Source organism: Haliotis rufescens, unplaced genomic scaffold (genome assembly GCF_023055435.1).
Source record: "Haliotis rufescens isolate VD_foot unplaced genomic scaffold, xgHalRufe1.0.p SCAF_1, whole genome shotgun sequence".
Taxonomy (NCBI): domain Eukaryota; kingdom Metazoa; phylum Mollusca; class Gastropoda; order Lepetellida; family Haliotidae; genus Haliotis; species Haliotis rufescens.
Genome location: NW_025963779.1, coordinates 19,979,009 through 19,995,955, shown reverse-complemented (window position 1 = coordinate 19,995,955; position 16,947 = coordinate 19,979,009). Strand labels below are relative to the sequence as shown.

The following is a 16,947-nucleotide window of genomic DNA, read 5'->3' as shown; positions in this document are numbered from 1 at the left end:
CGAGTATTGTTACAGGGACGACATCGTCTACGGCTACAGAGAAGACATCGTGTATAGTTACAGGGACGACATCGTCTACGGCTACAGGGAAGACATCGGGTATAGTTACAGGGACGACATCGTCTACGGCTACAGAGAAGACATCGGGTATAGTGCCAGGGACGACATCGTCTACGGCTACAGAGAAGACATCGAGTATTGTTACAGGGACGACATCGTCTACGGCTACAGGGAAGACATCGGGTATAGTAACAGGGACGACATCCTCTACGGCTTCGGAGAAGACATCGTGTAGTGGTACAAGGACGACATCGTCTACGGCTACAGAGAAGACATCGTGTATAGTAACAGGGACGACTTCCTCTACGGCTTCAGAGAAGACATCGTGTAGTGTTACAAGGACGACATCGTCTACGACTACAGAGAAGACATCGAGTATCTCAACTTCTATTCTTTAACACACCCTTAATTGTAGCCCTGATGCCGCTTTGTGGAACAAGACATTCAACGTTATACAAACCACAAATTTTATCTTCGGTTTCTCTGTGCCAACTCGAGGGAAGAAATAAGTAGCAAAGCCTTTTTTGTCAATGAGGATCTTCTTATCAAACCCAATCTCCGCACAGGTCAGTGCCATGATGTGACCAGCCGCCGGGATACCGTCCTGGGCGTTGGTGACGAGAGCCTGGAACGGCAATATCAACATTGTTAGACGACGTCACCACTGCATTTGGGGGTGAAGCCACACATAAGCCGGGTATTGTGCTGTAAGTATACACGCGGGGTGCTGGATACACTGAAGGTTTTATGGACATGCTGAATGCGGCATTAGTAAATCAAGAGACGACAGGCGGATTTATGAGTAAGTGAGTGAGTGAGTTGGGTTTAACGCCGCTTTTAACAGTATTCCAGTTATATCGCGGCGTGTCAGCTTAATGTGGGAGGAAAGCCCGAAGTGATGCAGGTCTCAGACGTTTACCACTTCGGTGAAACCCACGAGCACGGGTATGGTGCTGACAAACCTAGAAACATTATCGGGGCGACCGGGATTCGAACCCACAATCATAGATTTCTGGCGTGCCCAAGGGACGCAAATCTGCACAGCGTATCGCGGCGCCTTAGACGACTGGGCCACCCGTGCCCCCCGGATTTATGAAGTAATGTTTAATTCAAATTTGATCCAGGGTAAAATAAAATCTTCAGCAACAAATTGCTATACTTTCAATGGAGTTAGTGAGATGGGTTTTTCGCTGCTTTTAGCACTAATCCACGTTACAGTAGAGGACACCAGAAATGGGCTTTACATATTGTACCCATGTGGGGAATCGAACCCGGGTTTACGGTGTGACGGGCGAACACTTTAACCACTAGGCTATCACACCACTCTTGTTCACGATCAGTGGAAGAGCATGAAAACCGTAAAGACACAAGATTCTGATTGTATTCTGTATAGGTTTAAAGTCTATATGCTACCCCTTCATCGGGTGAATAACCTACAATGGTTGCTGAAAACACACACATGGTATATATTCTACAGAAGCTTGTATGCTTACGCACTGCAAGTAACCTCTTCTCTGTTGTATGTGGCGGATTTATGTGATAACATTTTGCCAATGTGATGGCCATGTTTTGAATAGACTGACTATAAGATGCTACTATTGTGTTTGAAAGAAACGACTTAATCGGCGAAACCTCGACAGTACGGACCCTGTGAATACGAAACCTCCGTATACAGACAACTATTTGATCGAAACGTTCATATTATTAACTAGAAATTGCTACGTACTCATGATTTGTTAAGGTGGGATAAGTGCCCCTCTTGACCCCGACCCGTGAAGTTCCGGGGTAGAATTGGTCTTCAGCAACCCATGCTTGCCGTAAAAGGCGACTATACTTGTCGTAAGAGGCGACTGACCGATCGGGTGGTCAGGCTCGCTGACTTGGTTGGTGCATGTCAACGATCCAAATTGTGTGGATTGATGCTCATGATATCAATCACTGGATTGTCTGGTCCAGACTCGATTATTTACAGACCGCCGTCATATAGCTGGAATATTGTTGAGTGCGGCGTTAAATAACAAACCAACCAACCCTCTTGACCCACGGGATTTGAACAATTTAATCAAAGTGTCAAAAAGAACTTTACTTTGTTCATTTCAACGCATCATATTTGGGATTTACAACAAAACAAATGAATAAGTAAATATAAGTTATTGATAAAACATTATAATGCTGATTTGAGAGGTTTTTAGGAACGTTATTCTAATATTAATTTTTAGCATTTTGTGTCATTTTTGAGCAAGGTCTCGGCCTTAAGCATAAGTGGAGTGGAGTGAGCATGGTTTTTACGCCGCTTTTAGCAATATTCCAGCAATATCACAGCGGGGGACACCAGAAATGGGCATCACACATTGTACCCATGTCGGGAATCGAACCCGGGTCTTCGGCGTGACGAGCGAACGCTTTAACCACTAGGCTACCCGACCGCCCCTCTTAAGTATAAGCTGATAGGTAAAGACTAAGGGTTAAAAAATCATAACTTGCTCTTAATTACTTTTTCTCTTCATGTTCGAAAACCTTTGTCAATCATTTTCGCCATGTTTATGCACGCGATCATGTTAGTAGTGAGTTGTAGTCAGAAGCCAAGACTGAAAAGTTTTCCTTAATCGACTCTGCTTTTGGCAGATATTACTTATGAATATTGAAAGTGTTTTGTCGTTTATATTTCAAATTTGACTTTTCAAGTGGGGCATCATCCTTTCTATTCCGGACGTTTTTTCGTCCGGACTGACAGGGTTTCACTGTAGGGGACACAACATAATATAGCCTTCATTCGTGAACGATATAATGGTGGTATGTCGATCATGCACAGATGTGGTTTTTACCCTGTATTCAAATGGGAGCTGTGGCTTGAAGTACTTCCTTGTGTGGGAACCGACGTCAGCGTGTAGGGAGAAGGTGGTAATGGTTGGCCCTTCTTTTGTCTGGTTTACCATCAGGCCTGGTTGACACAAACACAGAGACCGGTTACACTGATGTCAGAAAATGTATTACTAAATACCATATGGCAGATCAGTAACGCACATACCCAACAATAAAGCACTCATCAATACCCTATTTATAATATTATTATTATTATTGAGTGAATGATGTGTTATGTCTCAAGCAGAAACGTAACAGACATCATGACGGTGGATCAGATAACCCAGTGACTGAGATCATGAGCATGGATCAATACAGCTGGTCACGCATTGCTACCACCAGACCATTTTCTTGTCGGCTCCTACAAACAGAGGACTGGGTGCCTATCTGCGCTTTACTATACATGGAGTGAACTTTTGTCATGCTGAATTTGAATTCATTAGAGGTTTCATAGTTTACTCAGGCGGAGAACTATCGTTTGTCAAAGAAGAAAACAAACATAATTTTGTGTGGCTCTTGTGAACTCTTCGGCGCGTGATAACGGAGAAACGTACCAGTTGCTTCTTCTAATACAGCGGCGAATGTGCTGATTTTGAGTGAGTTGTAGCGCCTCTGGTAATATGGTCTCAAAAAGGCGGCATCAAATGAATAGGTAAAGCAACCAGTCATCTGAAAATAATAAATATTCATTCAAATAATATAGTAATGTTGATCCGACTTCACCATGCATTAACATTGGGGATGATGGTGGCTCAATATGATTTGACGAATAGCGTTCACTTGGGTTTAACACAAAAGTTAACTTCTATCATCTGTACTATGATCTCGCTCAAGCCGTTCCTGCATCTGACCACCCACAGTGGTGTACACGACTAGTCGTTCATACATCTGACCACCCAAGGTTGTGTAGACGACTAGTGGCTCATACATCTGACCACCCACAGTGGTGTACACGACTAGTCGTTCATACGTCTGACCATGCACAGTGGTGTACATGACTAGTCGTTCATACATCTGACCACCCACAGTGGTGTACACGACTAGTCGTTCATACATCTGTCCACCCAGAGTGGTGTACACGACTAGTAATTCATACATCTGACCACCCACAGTGGTGTACATGACCAGTCGCTCATACATCTGACCACCCACAGTGGTGTACATGACCAGTCACTCATACATCTGACCACGCACATTGGTGTACATGACTAGTCGTTCATACATCTGACCACCCACAGTGGTGTACATGACCAGTCGCTCATACATCTGACCATGCACAATGGTGTACATGACTAGTCGTTCATACATCTGACCACCCACAGTGGTGTACACGACTAGTCACTCATACGTCTGACCACGCACAGTGGTGTACATGACCAGTCGCTCATACATCTGACCACCCACAGTGGTGTACATGACCAGTCACTCATACATCTGACCACGCACATTGGTGTACATGACTAGTCGTTCATACATCTGACCACCCACAGTGGTGTACATGACCAGTCGCTCATACATCTGACCATGCACAATGGTGTACATGACCAGTCGCTCATACATCTGACCACCCACAGTGGTGTACATGACCAGTCACTCATACATCTGACCACGCACATTGGTGTACATGACTAGTCGTTCCTATATCTGACCACCCACAGTGGTGTACATGACTAGTCGTTCCAATATCTGACCACCCACAGTGGTGTACATGACTAGTCGTTCCTATATCTGACCACCCACAGTGGTGTACATGACTAGTCGTTCCTATATCTGACCACCCACAGTGGTGTACATGACTAGTCGTTCCAATATCTGACCACCCACAGTGGTGTACATGACTAGTCGTTCCTATATCTGACCACCCACAGTGGTGTACATGACTAGTCGTTCCTATATCTGACCACCCACAGTGGTGTACGTGACTAGTCGTTCCTATATCGGACCACCCACAGTGGTGTACATGACTATAGGGATTAAGCATGAAACGCCTGAGATGCTCACCTCCCCATGAATGACGGCACATGGTCTCGTGCTCGTGCTGTACGTCTGATAGGAATCCGTGACGCACGTTTCCACCATGACCTTGCCCTTCACGGGCTGGCCATATGTATACCTGAAAGCAGCAGGTGTATCGATACAAAGTGGTATACAGGATGTGACAGTATTATATAGCTAACACCCACCGGCCGTTATACGACAGTACGATATAACTAACACACCAACTGCCCTTTATACCAAAGTATGATATAACTAACACACCATCTGGCCGTTATACCACAGTATGATATAACTAACACATCACTTGGCCGTTATACCACAATATTATATAACTAACGCACCATGTGGCCGTTATACCACAGTACGATATAACTAACACACCATCTACCCTTTATACCAAAGTATGATATAACTAACACACCATCTGGCCGTTATACCACAGTATGATATTACTAACACATCACTTGGCCGTTCTACCACAGTATTATATAACTTACTCACCATATGGCCTTTATACAACCGTATAATATAAAGAACACATCACCTGGCCGTTATACCTAAGTATTATATAACTAACACACCATCTGACCCTTATGCCACAGTATGATATAACTAACACATCACCTAGCCGTTATACCACAGTATTATATAACTAACACACCATCTGGTCGATATATCACCGTGTTATATAACGGACACATCACCTGGCCGGTACACCACAGTATGATATAACTAACACTATCTGGCGGCTATACCACCATATTATATAATGAACACATCACCTGGCCGTTATACCACAGTACGATATGACTAATAGACTATCTATGCTTTATGCCACAGTTTTCTTTTAATCCTTCTGTTACCTATTCCATTATTTCTTGCTTCTGATCCCATGGGATAGTATAGCCCGACAGTGTTGCTTTGTAAGATGTATATCCACAGAAGGGGACCGACCGACCTACGAAACCATATCGCTTTTTTTTTTCAAACTATGAGGCCGAATATCAAATGATCGGTCCTCAAGCACTCACTTGCAGCAAACCTCTCCCGTTATGGTTTCCGTCTTGTCGTCAACTCGCTTTGGGGGAGACAGCGTCATCACAAATTTGGGTAGCACTGTCAGAATAAACAAATAGAACATAAGGGTGTTACTACTACTGCACGTCTAGGGCACCTTCCTAAGCTTCCCAGGGGCGGTCGGGTAGCCTAGTGGTTAAGGCGTTAGCTCGTCACGCCGAAGACCCGGGTTCGATTCCCGACATGGGTACAATGTGTGAAGCCCATTTCTGGTGTCCCCCGCCGTGATATTGCTGGAATATTGCTAAAAGCGGCGTAAAACCATACTCACTCACTCACTCACTCCTAAGCTTCCCCACTCATCCTTAATCCTTCACATCCACCCTCAACCCATTGCAACATCCACACGGCAAACCCTTCAGTTTCCGCAGTCGTTTGGAAGGGTCCGTATGTTCGAGTCACATTAACAAACGAGTACTACCGTATTCGGATACTTTAAACTGGGTTCGCGTCTGGCTGCCTCCCGTCTCCACCATTATCACCCAGTCTCCGAGCAGTGGCTCCGCCGCCAGCTGGAACTCCAGGGTCAGCATCCCTGAGGATGAGAGGGACAGACAAATAGAAACACTTCAACACTTAGTCAAACTTCCAACAAATACAGGGGCGGTCGGGTAGCCTAGTGGTTAAAACGTTCGCGTGACGCCGAAGACCCGGATTCGATTCCCGACATGAGTACAATGTGTGTAGCCCTTTTCTGGTGTCCCCCGCAGTGATATTGCTGGAATATTGCTAAAAGCTGCGTAAAACAATACTCACTCACACTCAAACAAACAAACAAGCACAAAACGTGTCATTAAGGTTTTCATATTGCTTCTATAATAGTTTCAAACTAATTATCATAAAACATATATGAATACCCGGAAATCAGTAAGTCAACATTTTCACCAGTGAAGCAACAGATACATGAAAAAATAGCTGACACAATAAGATTAAATGTTCATCTGTGATGGAAGGTAATAAGCTGACCAGTTAACAAGTTCACCTACCCACAATGTGCGAGTACATACCGTTTCCGTTTTCAAGATCTCGCCATTGCTTCATGATGACGTCACTCGGTGTTATTATACGAACAATAGAAATCTGCAAATAACATGAAAATGCTCAAAGACAAAGTAGGAGGGGTGAGGGGGGTGACCTGAAGAGATAAATATATCTGCATTCTATATGAAGTAACAGATGTAGGGGACTTACATCTGTTACCCCCTACACAGGACACTAATGGCCGCCCTAAGTAGTTGGGATACCTACCTTGTCCAAGACAGGCATTAAATCGGAGTCGATGGTCATGACCCGGAATCTCACTGCAAAATAGATATCAGGGTTGTTTTATGCTGAAACATACCAGCTATCACCAACGGTAAAGGTACTGATGGAGTGGGTTGCATTGTGTGAAAAACGGCTGTGATTATTTTTTTAATGTCACGTGTCTAGTATATAGATTCGCAATCTAAATTCTCGGCATGATGTACTGTGTGGATTATGTTTGTAAGTAAGGAGCACACGTATTCGCACTGAAATTGCTAATCATGACATCTGAGAATTGGACAGCTCATCGCTGTTGGAAAATCCATTGGGTTTTGGCTATTGTCTCCCACATACATACGTTTAAGTACATAGCATATAGAGCAGAGGTACAGAAGCTCACCCTTCTCTATTTCTCAGTGACCAAAACTTGTGTAGTGGGGATGTGCAAAACCAGTTCATTTTGATTACGAAGGACTCTGAGCGCCAAGACGAACGTACCTCTATATCTTTATCACTGTATTTATAGATTATCGATCTCTAAGATCGTGGGAGAATGTAGTTTCGGGGCTAACCGACAGTGAGACGGATGGAGTGATGGACGATCCATATCATAAGTTCATCCATGTCAAGACGAGTTGAAATCGCTTGCTTAAATGAAAACCAACGACAAGTTTGAAACCAGGCACGTCAGATCCCTATACCATCCATACAATTGGACCACAACGCTACACCGGATTCCTCCATACCTAGACCGCCTCCGTGGTCTAGTAGTTGAGCGTCCGCCCGGAGGGCGGAAGGTCCGGTGTTCGATCCCCGGCCGCCTCACACCAAAAAACGTTAAAAAATGGCACTTGTTGTTACCCTGTCTGGCGCTCGGCATTAAGGGTTTTCATGCAATTTCATTAAAATCAGATCTAAGTTCTCGCTGGCGCTAAGATCTGAGGACATCCCATCATGGGTCACGTCAGAACGACCTTTCGCGAACTTTGACCGACCACTGAAACAACTAACAAGAAATCGACATCAGCCAATTAGAAAGCAGCTTTCTCGAGCTATACGGCACTCGTTTCAACCTGGCGACTTCCATTTCAGACTACGCTTGAAAAAAATTGTTGACACAGTTCTCTATCAAAATTTTGAAAACTGAACAAACGAACATTCCGGAATGTCTAATATATGGTTGCGATTGTATGGCTGTGCTTCTCACGTACTGTGCAACGCCTCCTCCCACGGAAGCGAGAGATAGACGACAATTTTGACGGAATCAGTCGTATGGGCCGTAACTGTCTTTCGGAATACCCCGTGTTAACCTTTTCGAGGTTGCATGATTAGAAAAGAAATTCCGATTGTCATTTTCATGATCTGGTAAGCGACGCTTTGATTGGTCGGATGAAAGGTCGTTCTGACGGACCCGTACTGGGATGTGCTCAGATCGTTGTTTAGCGATAGCGAGAACTAAGATCTGATTTAAGGAGATTGGGTTTTCATGTTAAACTGCGACATGGTATCTCAGTGGGCCAGCATTATAAAATCGGCATCAGTTGGGACTCGTACAAGCAGTCACACACACGTGCATGCACGTCGCTATATAAGTGCAATAATCTTGGACGCGATGTTGAAACCATATTTCACCCCACCTCTGCACCATACCTTACCTAGCTGTCCAGGCTTGTAGATTGGTTTGTCCGAGTGTATATAGGTTGTTCGCTGGGGGGCTGTCGTTGCGAAGTAGAAGGAACTGTGTATAAGTACTCCTCCAGGCCCGATCATGCTCAAAACTAGCTTGTTTGGCGCTCCAGCCACTTCGATGGGTATGGTAAAGGTGATACACCCGCCTTTGCCTGTATAATAGAGTGTGTGAGTGAGTGAGTATAGTTTTACGCCACTTTTAGCAATATTCAAGCAATATTACGGCGGGGGACACCAGAAATGGGCTTCACAGATTGTACCCATGTCGGGAATCGAACCCGGGTCTTCGGCGTGACGATCGAACGCTTTAACCACTAGGCTACCCGACCGCCCTGCCTGTACAATAGAGTGAGTGACTTGGGTTTAATGCTGTACCTGACCAGGGCCCACTTGCACAAAACGATCTTAGCGCTAAGACTATTGTAAGCCTATGCAAAAGTATGGGAGTTACGATAGTAATTAGTGTAATTATATCACATGCCAGCATTACGTGGAGGACATTCCAAGGTCATGCAGGTCACGTTGGGAAACCACTAGCACGGGCATGATGCTAACAGACCAAGTATCATAATCGGCTGAATCTTGGATGTTGGGATCCCTCGGCAAGCGGATCCGCATTCCTCCAAGGCAACCAGTCGAACCACGTGGACATAAAGTACTCAGTAGAGCTGGATCATTAGCGACGAGGGGATATCACGTGATACCCTTATACCCGTCATGTACAAGATTGACTGGTTCATCGTCTGGATATTCCGGCAGAATGGGGTTGAGCTGGCCACAATCACAGTATTTGCAGTATTTGTGACTACAATGAGTCATACCATGACTGCGTCACCAGCTCACGGCGGCGTTGATTCCACCGGGTAACCTCGAAGCAGGCTGTTTGATTTGGTAATCGGACTTCATTCTCACAGCTGAAAGTTGACTTAGAGTTCTCACCTTTCCTGTATTTCTGTCCCTGGTAGAAGTATCTGTTGCCGGAGGACTCCAGCGTGTAGTACACGTCCATACGGTTGTACTTGTACAGTGTCAGACAGATCCTCTGTTGTTTCCCCACCTCCATCGCCTTGGGCATCGTCAGCAGGTAACTCCTAATAGCAGAGAGTAAATGAATACCTAGAACATCATCACCACACCCGCGACCGTGCGTTTCATCAGATCAGGGGGTGGGGAGCTTAGCTTAATGCTGTACCTGACCAGGGCCGACTTGCACAAAACGATCTTAGCGCTAAGGCTATTGTAAGCCTTTGTTAAAGTATGGGAGTTACGATGATCTTAGCTTAGACTGTTGCCACTGTTGCCAACAGCTTCTTTCCCCTTCATATGTGCATTAATGAGTAAACTTGGATTTTAGTTTTAGATTAATCTATTGGTAAAACACTAACCAGTCTTTAGGCAAAGTGGGCGGGTGAGTGAATTTTGTTTAACGCCGCTATGTTCCAGTTATATTACGTGTCAGCTAAATGTGGGAGGAAAGCCCCAAGTGATGCAGGTCTCAGACGTTTGTGAAACCCACGAGCACGGGTATGGTGCTGACAAACCTAGAAACATAATCGGGGTGAATCGGAACTCGAACCAACGACCATACATTTGTGGCGTGTCCAAGGGACAGCGACTTTCGGCAGCGCCTTAGACGACTGGGCCACCCGTGCCCAAAGATGTACAGGATGACACATTATTTTGGACCCACAATACGGGGTTTTCCTTCAGTCCACAATGAACTATCAATTTTTAAACAAATTCAATCCTGAACAAATTTTTTTTACATTTGCAATTTTTCAGTCCTGGGACAATTTCGTTTCAATACTTCATGAAACAAATTACGTTTTTCATTAAAAGCATACGATAGTGCCCCTTGGGTAAATCTTAACGTCACAGAGAGAGTAAGCTTCGCCTGAAGGTCGCACCGTGAGACCTTGTCAATAGTGGGTAACTCTCGGTAACAACGGAAGGTCGGGGGTTCGATACCCGGCCGCGTCATACCAAAAGACGTTAAAGATGGTTCTTGTTGTTACCCTGCCTGGTGCTCAGCATTAAAGGGATAAAACAAGACCTGGTCGGCTCGGAGTCAGAGTAGTGTGTCTGTAGTCATGTTAAACTGCGTCGTAGTATCTCAGTGGGCTAGCAATAGAAAATCGACATTAGTCCGGACTAGTGCAAGCAGCCACACACACGCACACACACGTGTATCCCTAATAATCTGCTGTTATAATGGAAATAATCTTGAACGCGATGTTAAAGCCCATTCCATCTCACCACCACACGACCTCGGTAACAGAGATGAAACCGTCTGGGTTATGCCACATTAAACAGAAAACGTTGGATCAAATAACGATCATAGCATTACATAATTTATCAAGTAACTTGATTAAACCACGTGAGAATATTTTCTAAGATAGTTTTTGTATGAATGGTAACAAAGGATTCTTATAAAATACATCTATGTGTGAAGATTAGTGTTTAATATATAGACTGCATAAGCAATTATATTAAAAGCATCATATTATAGTTATTAACCGAGATTCTCGTCACGATGTATAGAGTTAAGACAACGATACTGACGTCTACTTAAGACGTTCCGGGCGCCGGATGTAAGGAGGGGAGAGACAGATGAGATAGGACTGGCGGATCTCTTGACAACCTCCACGCTTGCTGCTTGAATCTCAAACAGTGTGGCTTATGGTACGGACTTTATATGGCGAAAGGTCCTTTAAATTCAGGTTCACAAAAGAAAAACGCCGCTGGCAATACACACAAAGCTTATAATACATATATTAGAATGCTTCACCTAAAAATTGTAAACACTGAAATAGGTATGGCTCAAACTAAATATACAATTTTACAGATGGGCTTCTGTTATAAGACTGTCGTCCTTCGGGCGGTCGGGTAGCCTAGTGGTTAAAGCGTTCGCTCGTCACGACGAAGACCCGGGTTCGATTCCCGACATGGGTACAATGTGTGAAGCCTATTTCTGGTGTCCCCCGCCGTGATATTGCTGGAATATTGTTAAAACCGGCGTAAAACCATCGTCCTTGACATCTGATACTGGATAAGCGATGTCAGTAACCGATAAATACACTGCAGGAACCATGTAGGCGGTGTTTTACTAAAGATGCTTCATGGAGCACTGTTTAAAGTGAAAGTGTCTCGTGAATCATGCCATGAACAGGATAGCATACGTCTTAGTATACCTGTTAAAGCTTCTATTATAGAAGTTTTTAGTGTGTTATATGGTCGGGGCATATACAGGGTATCTTTATACATCTTTAAGTATCTAGTGGGTTGGGCAATAAACGGGATATGGTGCCTCCTACTGTATATCTGTACGTATATAGTTGGTTGAGCGGTAAACGGGATATCGTCCTTCTCTGTATTTATTTAAAAATCTAGTTGGTTGGGCGGTAAACGGGATATCGTTCTGCTCTGTATTTATTTAAAAATGTAGTTGGTTGGGCGGTAAACGGGATATCGTTCTTCCCTGTATTTATTTAAAAATGTAGTTGGTTGGGCGGTAAACGGAATATCGCTTTTCTCTGTATTTATTTAAAAATGTAGTTGGCTGAGCGGTAAACGGGATATCGTTCTTCCCTGTATTTATTTAAAAATGTAGTTGGTTGAGCGGTAAACGGGATATCGTTCTGCTCTGTATTTATTTAAAAATGTAGTTTGTTGAGCGGTAAACGGGATATCGTTCTTCCCTGTATTTATTTAAAAATCTAGTTGGTTGGGCGGTAAACGGAATATCGCTTTTCTCTGTATTTATTTAAAAATGTAGTTGGTTGAGCGGTAAACGGGATATCGTTCTTCTCTGTATTTATTTAAAAATGTAGTTGGTTGAGCGGTAAACGGGATATCGTTCTTCTCTGTATTTATTTAAAAATCTAGTTGATTGAGCGGTAAACGGGATATCGTTCTTCTCTGTATTTATTTTAAAATCTAGTTGGTTGAGCGGTAAACGGGATATCGTTCTTCTCTGTATTTATTTAAAAATCTAGTTGATTGAGCGGTAAACGGGATATCGTTCTTCTCTGTATTTATTTGAAAATCTAGTTGGTTGGGCGGTAAACGGGATATCGTTCTTCTCTGTATTTATTTAAAAATCTAGTTGATTGAGCGGTAAACGGGATATCGTTCTTCTCTGTATTTATTTGAAAATCTAGTTGGTTGGGGATATCGTTCCCTTCTGTATTTATTAATATATTTAGTTGGTTAGGCGGTAAAGGGGATATCGTTCTTCTCTGTATTTATTTGAAAATCTAGTTGGTTGGGCGGTAAACGGGATATCGTTATTCTCTGTATATATTTAAAAAAAATCTAGTTGGTTGGGCCATAACAGTGATATCGTTCCTTTCTGTATTTGGTTGGTTAGTTGGTTAGGCGGTAAAGGGGATATCGTTCTTCTCTGTATTTACTTAAAAATCTAGTTGGCTGGGTCATAACAGGTATATCGTTCCTTTCTGTCGTTATTAATATACCCAGTTGGTTAGGTGGTAAAGGGGATATAGGTCTGCTCTGTATTTATTTAAGTATCTAGTTGGTAAGGCCATAAACGGGATATTGTTCCTCTTTGTATATAAACTGAGGAGCATCAGAAACTATGCATCTTCTCAGTTTATGTTAGCATATGTTTGATTTACAGTTGACAGTTAGTGATAGTATATTAACAAGTTAACTGTACTAGCGCGATGTTCAGCAACAGAAGAATACGTCTACATAGTTTTTATTTTGTAAATATAATTTCACTTTAAAAATTTAACATTCAAAAACGTTTGCATAACACACAACAGCTGAAGGGTATCTTAGACACCTTATCTTTGAAAACCAATAAATGAACATTTTTCGGCACAGATTTACATTTCAAACATGGTAGGGGTCATGTGGTTGCAAATTCATTTTTTACCCCACTCTTCACTGAAACAGTTTGGTTGCATACAAAATTACCCAACCTCAGATTACTTTTTACAAACTGTTGCGGGAAGGAATGAGGGATGCTTAAATAGACACAATCAAATGTAATAATAACAGTCCTTTCAGTTTTCAATTGCAGCAAAAAATACAAAGTCGGTGTACTTTCTATTGCCCCTCAGTTTAATTAAATGTCATTAGTTTGTCATATGAACATAACCGATAACTTTCATAATACACTTTGTAATCTGCAACACCAGTCATACCTGGTGCGTCCCAAAGTATACTAATCAAAAGAAGTTAAAGAACACCTGATTTTTTTTACAGGACAGTAGCTTCTTTGTCAATGAGATTACCTTTGGTCATATGAAGAAATCAGGTGTTCTTTAAGTGTTTGGGATTTTTTTAGTAAAACATATTTCATTCACATGAATAAGTAAAATGAAACGGTTTCAGTCAGTTGACATTTATTCACAGGCCTAGCTGAACCACGATGTGACTGTCCCCAGCAATATATGTTGATCGTAAGAGGTGACCACATCGGGCGCTTGGTTAGGCTCCATGGCTTGGTTGCGTGTGTCATCGTGCCCAGATAGATAGCATCGACATGCTCATGATATCAACCACTGACTTATACTGTCCATACTAGCTTATTTACAGATATCGGTAAACGTCTGACAAGAAGCAACTCACCCGTTATTGTTACCCAGGCATGGCACCACTACAGCAGCAGCGATGAAGAGGAGTGCTGCCAACATGGTGATGGAAAGAAAGCTTCACAGTCCACACTTCCTAATGCAACATTCAAAGGCCGACAAGATGTTGTAAATAAGATAAAGCTGTTATCTGCATGCGTATCACTATCCTAGGGTACCGAAATGTCTTGAAATGTCCTGCTCCTCGCTCTCCAAACTCAGGTAGTGCCAGACAGGACTGCTGGGGACAGCTCACCTGCCCTTAACTCGGGTAGAGCTGGACTGGACTGGACTGTCCGGCACAGCTGACCTGCTTTTAACTCGGGTAGAGCTCGACTGGACTACTGGGTATGCCCAATACTTCCAGACTGCCCATCTAGTGGGCATGTCCTTGGTCTTGATGTAGTGGGAGGAAGTAGTGAAGTATGTAAGTAGATAACTTCCCTTCAATGGGGCTACTGCCTGGCTATGACACCAGGGACGACTGATAATGAGTGGTTATCTTGAAGGATGACTAGGTTCTAGGTATTGTGCACTCTCAGCGTGTTTAAATACAGTCATTATGATAACACTTTACCTATGTAGTAATATATAATACCTATAATAATTTTGTTTTGCAGAATTTGATTCAAAAGTACTTATCTAAGACAAATGGACGATTGTATTGTTTATCTGTTGATTTTTAAAAAGTCTTTGATCGTGTTAATCGTAAACTGTTGTGGTATATTTTGTTAAGAAAATGTAAACATGGTAGAGTTCTTGGGGTAATTAAAGATATGTACTCCAAAGTTACATCAGCCGTTAAGTTATCTAATTATGAAATTCCATGTTTCTTTGATACTTTAAGTGGTGTCAGACAGGGATATCCATTGAGTCCCCTGTTGTTTTCTTTATTTATTGTTGAGCTAGAACTCATGTTGCAATCTTCAGGGCAGAAAGGTATTTTTGTTGGACAGGACTTTGTTGATATTTTGTTTTTATTATATGCAGATGACTTATGTTTATTTGATGACAGCGTTATTAGGCCCTAGAGCAAGATTGATAAACTTAAAAAATGTAGCTTGAAATGGGGATTGCATGTAAACTTGGATAAAACTGAAATTTTAGTTTTCAGGAATGGTGGCAAACTTAGAAATAAAGAGAATTGGAAATTCCGACGCATTAATATCAAAGTTTCTACTTATTACAGCTACCTAGGTAAATATTTTCAAACCGTTTGTGTTGGACTTGGGGCGTAAATACCCTGGTGAATAAGGCTAATAAAGCCCTCTTTGCATTGAAGCAAATAAGAATTCATTTTAAGAATATTCCTATCTCAGCCTTATTAAGATTTTTGATATGCAAATAAAGCCCATATTGCTGTACCCGTCAGAAGTGTGGGATTTTAACAAAGTGCCAGTTGAAAAATTTCATGTGAAATTTTGTAAGTTTGTTTTGGGTGTTGGAAATCATGTAACAAGTGCAGCAGTATAAGGAGATTATGGTAGATATGGATTGTATGTTGATTACCATAAAAGGTGTATTATATATTGGTTACATTTATTATATTTACCTTATACTAGCTACCCAAAGCAATGTTATATACTATTGAAGTCTCTTGATGATGCTGGTCGCATTACATGGGTCACATGTGATAAAAAAATGTTATTTGATTATGGATTGGGATTTTTTTGGATTTCGCAAGAAGTTGGTGATTGTAAAATATTTATGGATACCTTTGTACAAAGACTGAAAGGTGGTTATCAACAAGAATGGTATAGTAAAGTTTGTGAATCTCGTAAATTAATATTCTATAAAGAATTTAAGTTACTTTTGAACGTTAAATTCTATTTAACAAATTTATCTGGCCAACGTTATAGACATATTTATTTCAGTTGCGATCTGGTGAGCTACCCTTGATGAAAAATGTTTGTAGACGCTGTGGTGTTCAATATTCTCAAAGACTTTGTAATTATTGTGACACGCAAGCTGTTGAAGATGAATTCCATTTCATGTTAGTATGTCCATATTATAAGCATTTAAGAAACAGATATTTCCCAAAATATTATTGTCATAACCCATGTTTTAGAAAATTGTACTCTCTAGTGTCATGCAATAAGCAATTGATGTTTTTTATTTGCTGTGCAAAGTCTATATACAACTCTCTGTTAGACAAAACGCACATCTGTCTCAAAATTGATTTTTGTAATTTATTGTACGTGGGCCAATGGCCTTTCTTCTGAATAAATTTTGATTTGATTTACCTATGTAGTATTCCAGTTATATCTCTGCCTGGCAGCTTAATGTGGTAGGAAAACCCGAAGTGATGCAGGTATCAGACGTTTACCACTTCGGTGAAACCCACGAGCACGGGTATGGTGCTGACAAACCTAGAAACAGAAATGTACATGGGCCTATGTCCTCCCATACATGAATA

At 42.1% G+C, this 16,947-nt stretch overlaps 1 protein-coding gene across 1 annotated transcript in view; it reads right to left on the bottom strand.

Annotated features, from left to right (window-relative positions):
• Positions 1 to 14,931, bottom strand: part of LOC124113405 (alpha-2-macroglobulin-like protein 1) — a 61,818-nt gene extending 46,887 nt beyond the window's left edge. The window contains exons 1-11 of the mRNA XM_048392735.1: positions 14,530 to 14,931; positions 9,871 to 10,022; positions 8,898 to 9,083; positions 7,246 to 7,298; positions 7,005 to 7,077; positions 6,419 to 6,532; positions 5,952 to 6,036; positions 4,924 to 5,035; positions 3,477 to 3,591; positions 2,886 to 3,001; positions 521 to 685 (exon numbers count right to left, since the gene is read on the bottom strand). Of these exons, the coding sequence (XP_048248692.1) occupies positions 521 to 685; positions 2,886 to 3,001; positions 3,477 to 3,591; positions 4,924 to 5,035; positions 5,952 to 6,036; positions 6,419 to 6,532; positions 7,005 to 7,077; positions 7,246 to 7,298; positions 8,898 to 9,083; positions 9,871 to 10,022; positions 14,530 to 14,594 (1,236 nt within the window). The 5' untranslated portion in view covers positions 14,595 to 14,931. The remainder of the gene's footprint in view (positions 1 to 520; positions 686 to 2,885; positions 3,002 to 3,476; positions 3,592 to 4,923; positions 5,036 to 5,951; positions 6,037 to 6,418; positions 6,533 to 7,004; positions 7,078 to 7,245; positions 7,299 to 8,897; positions 9,084 to 9,870; positions 10,023 to 14,529) is intronic.
• Positions 14,932 to 16,947: the final 2,016 nt, after the last annotated feature.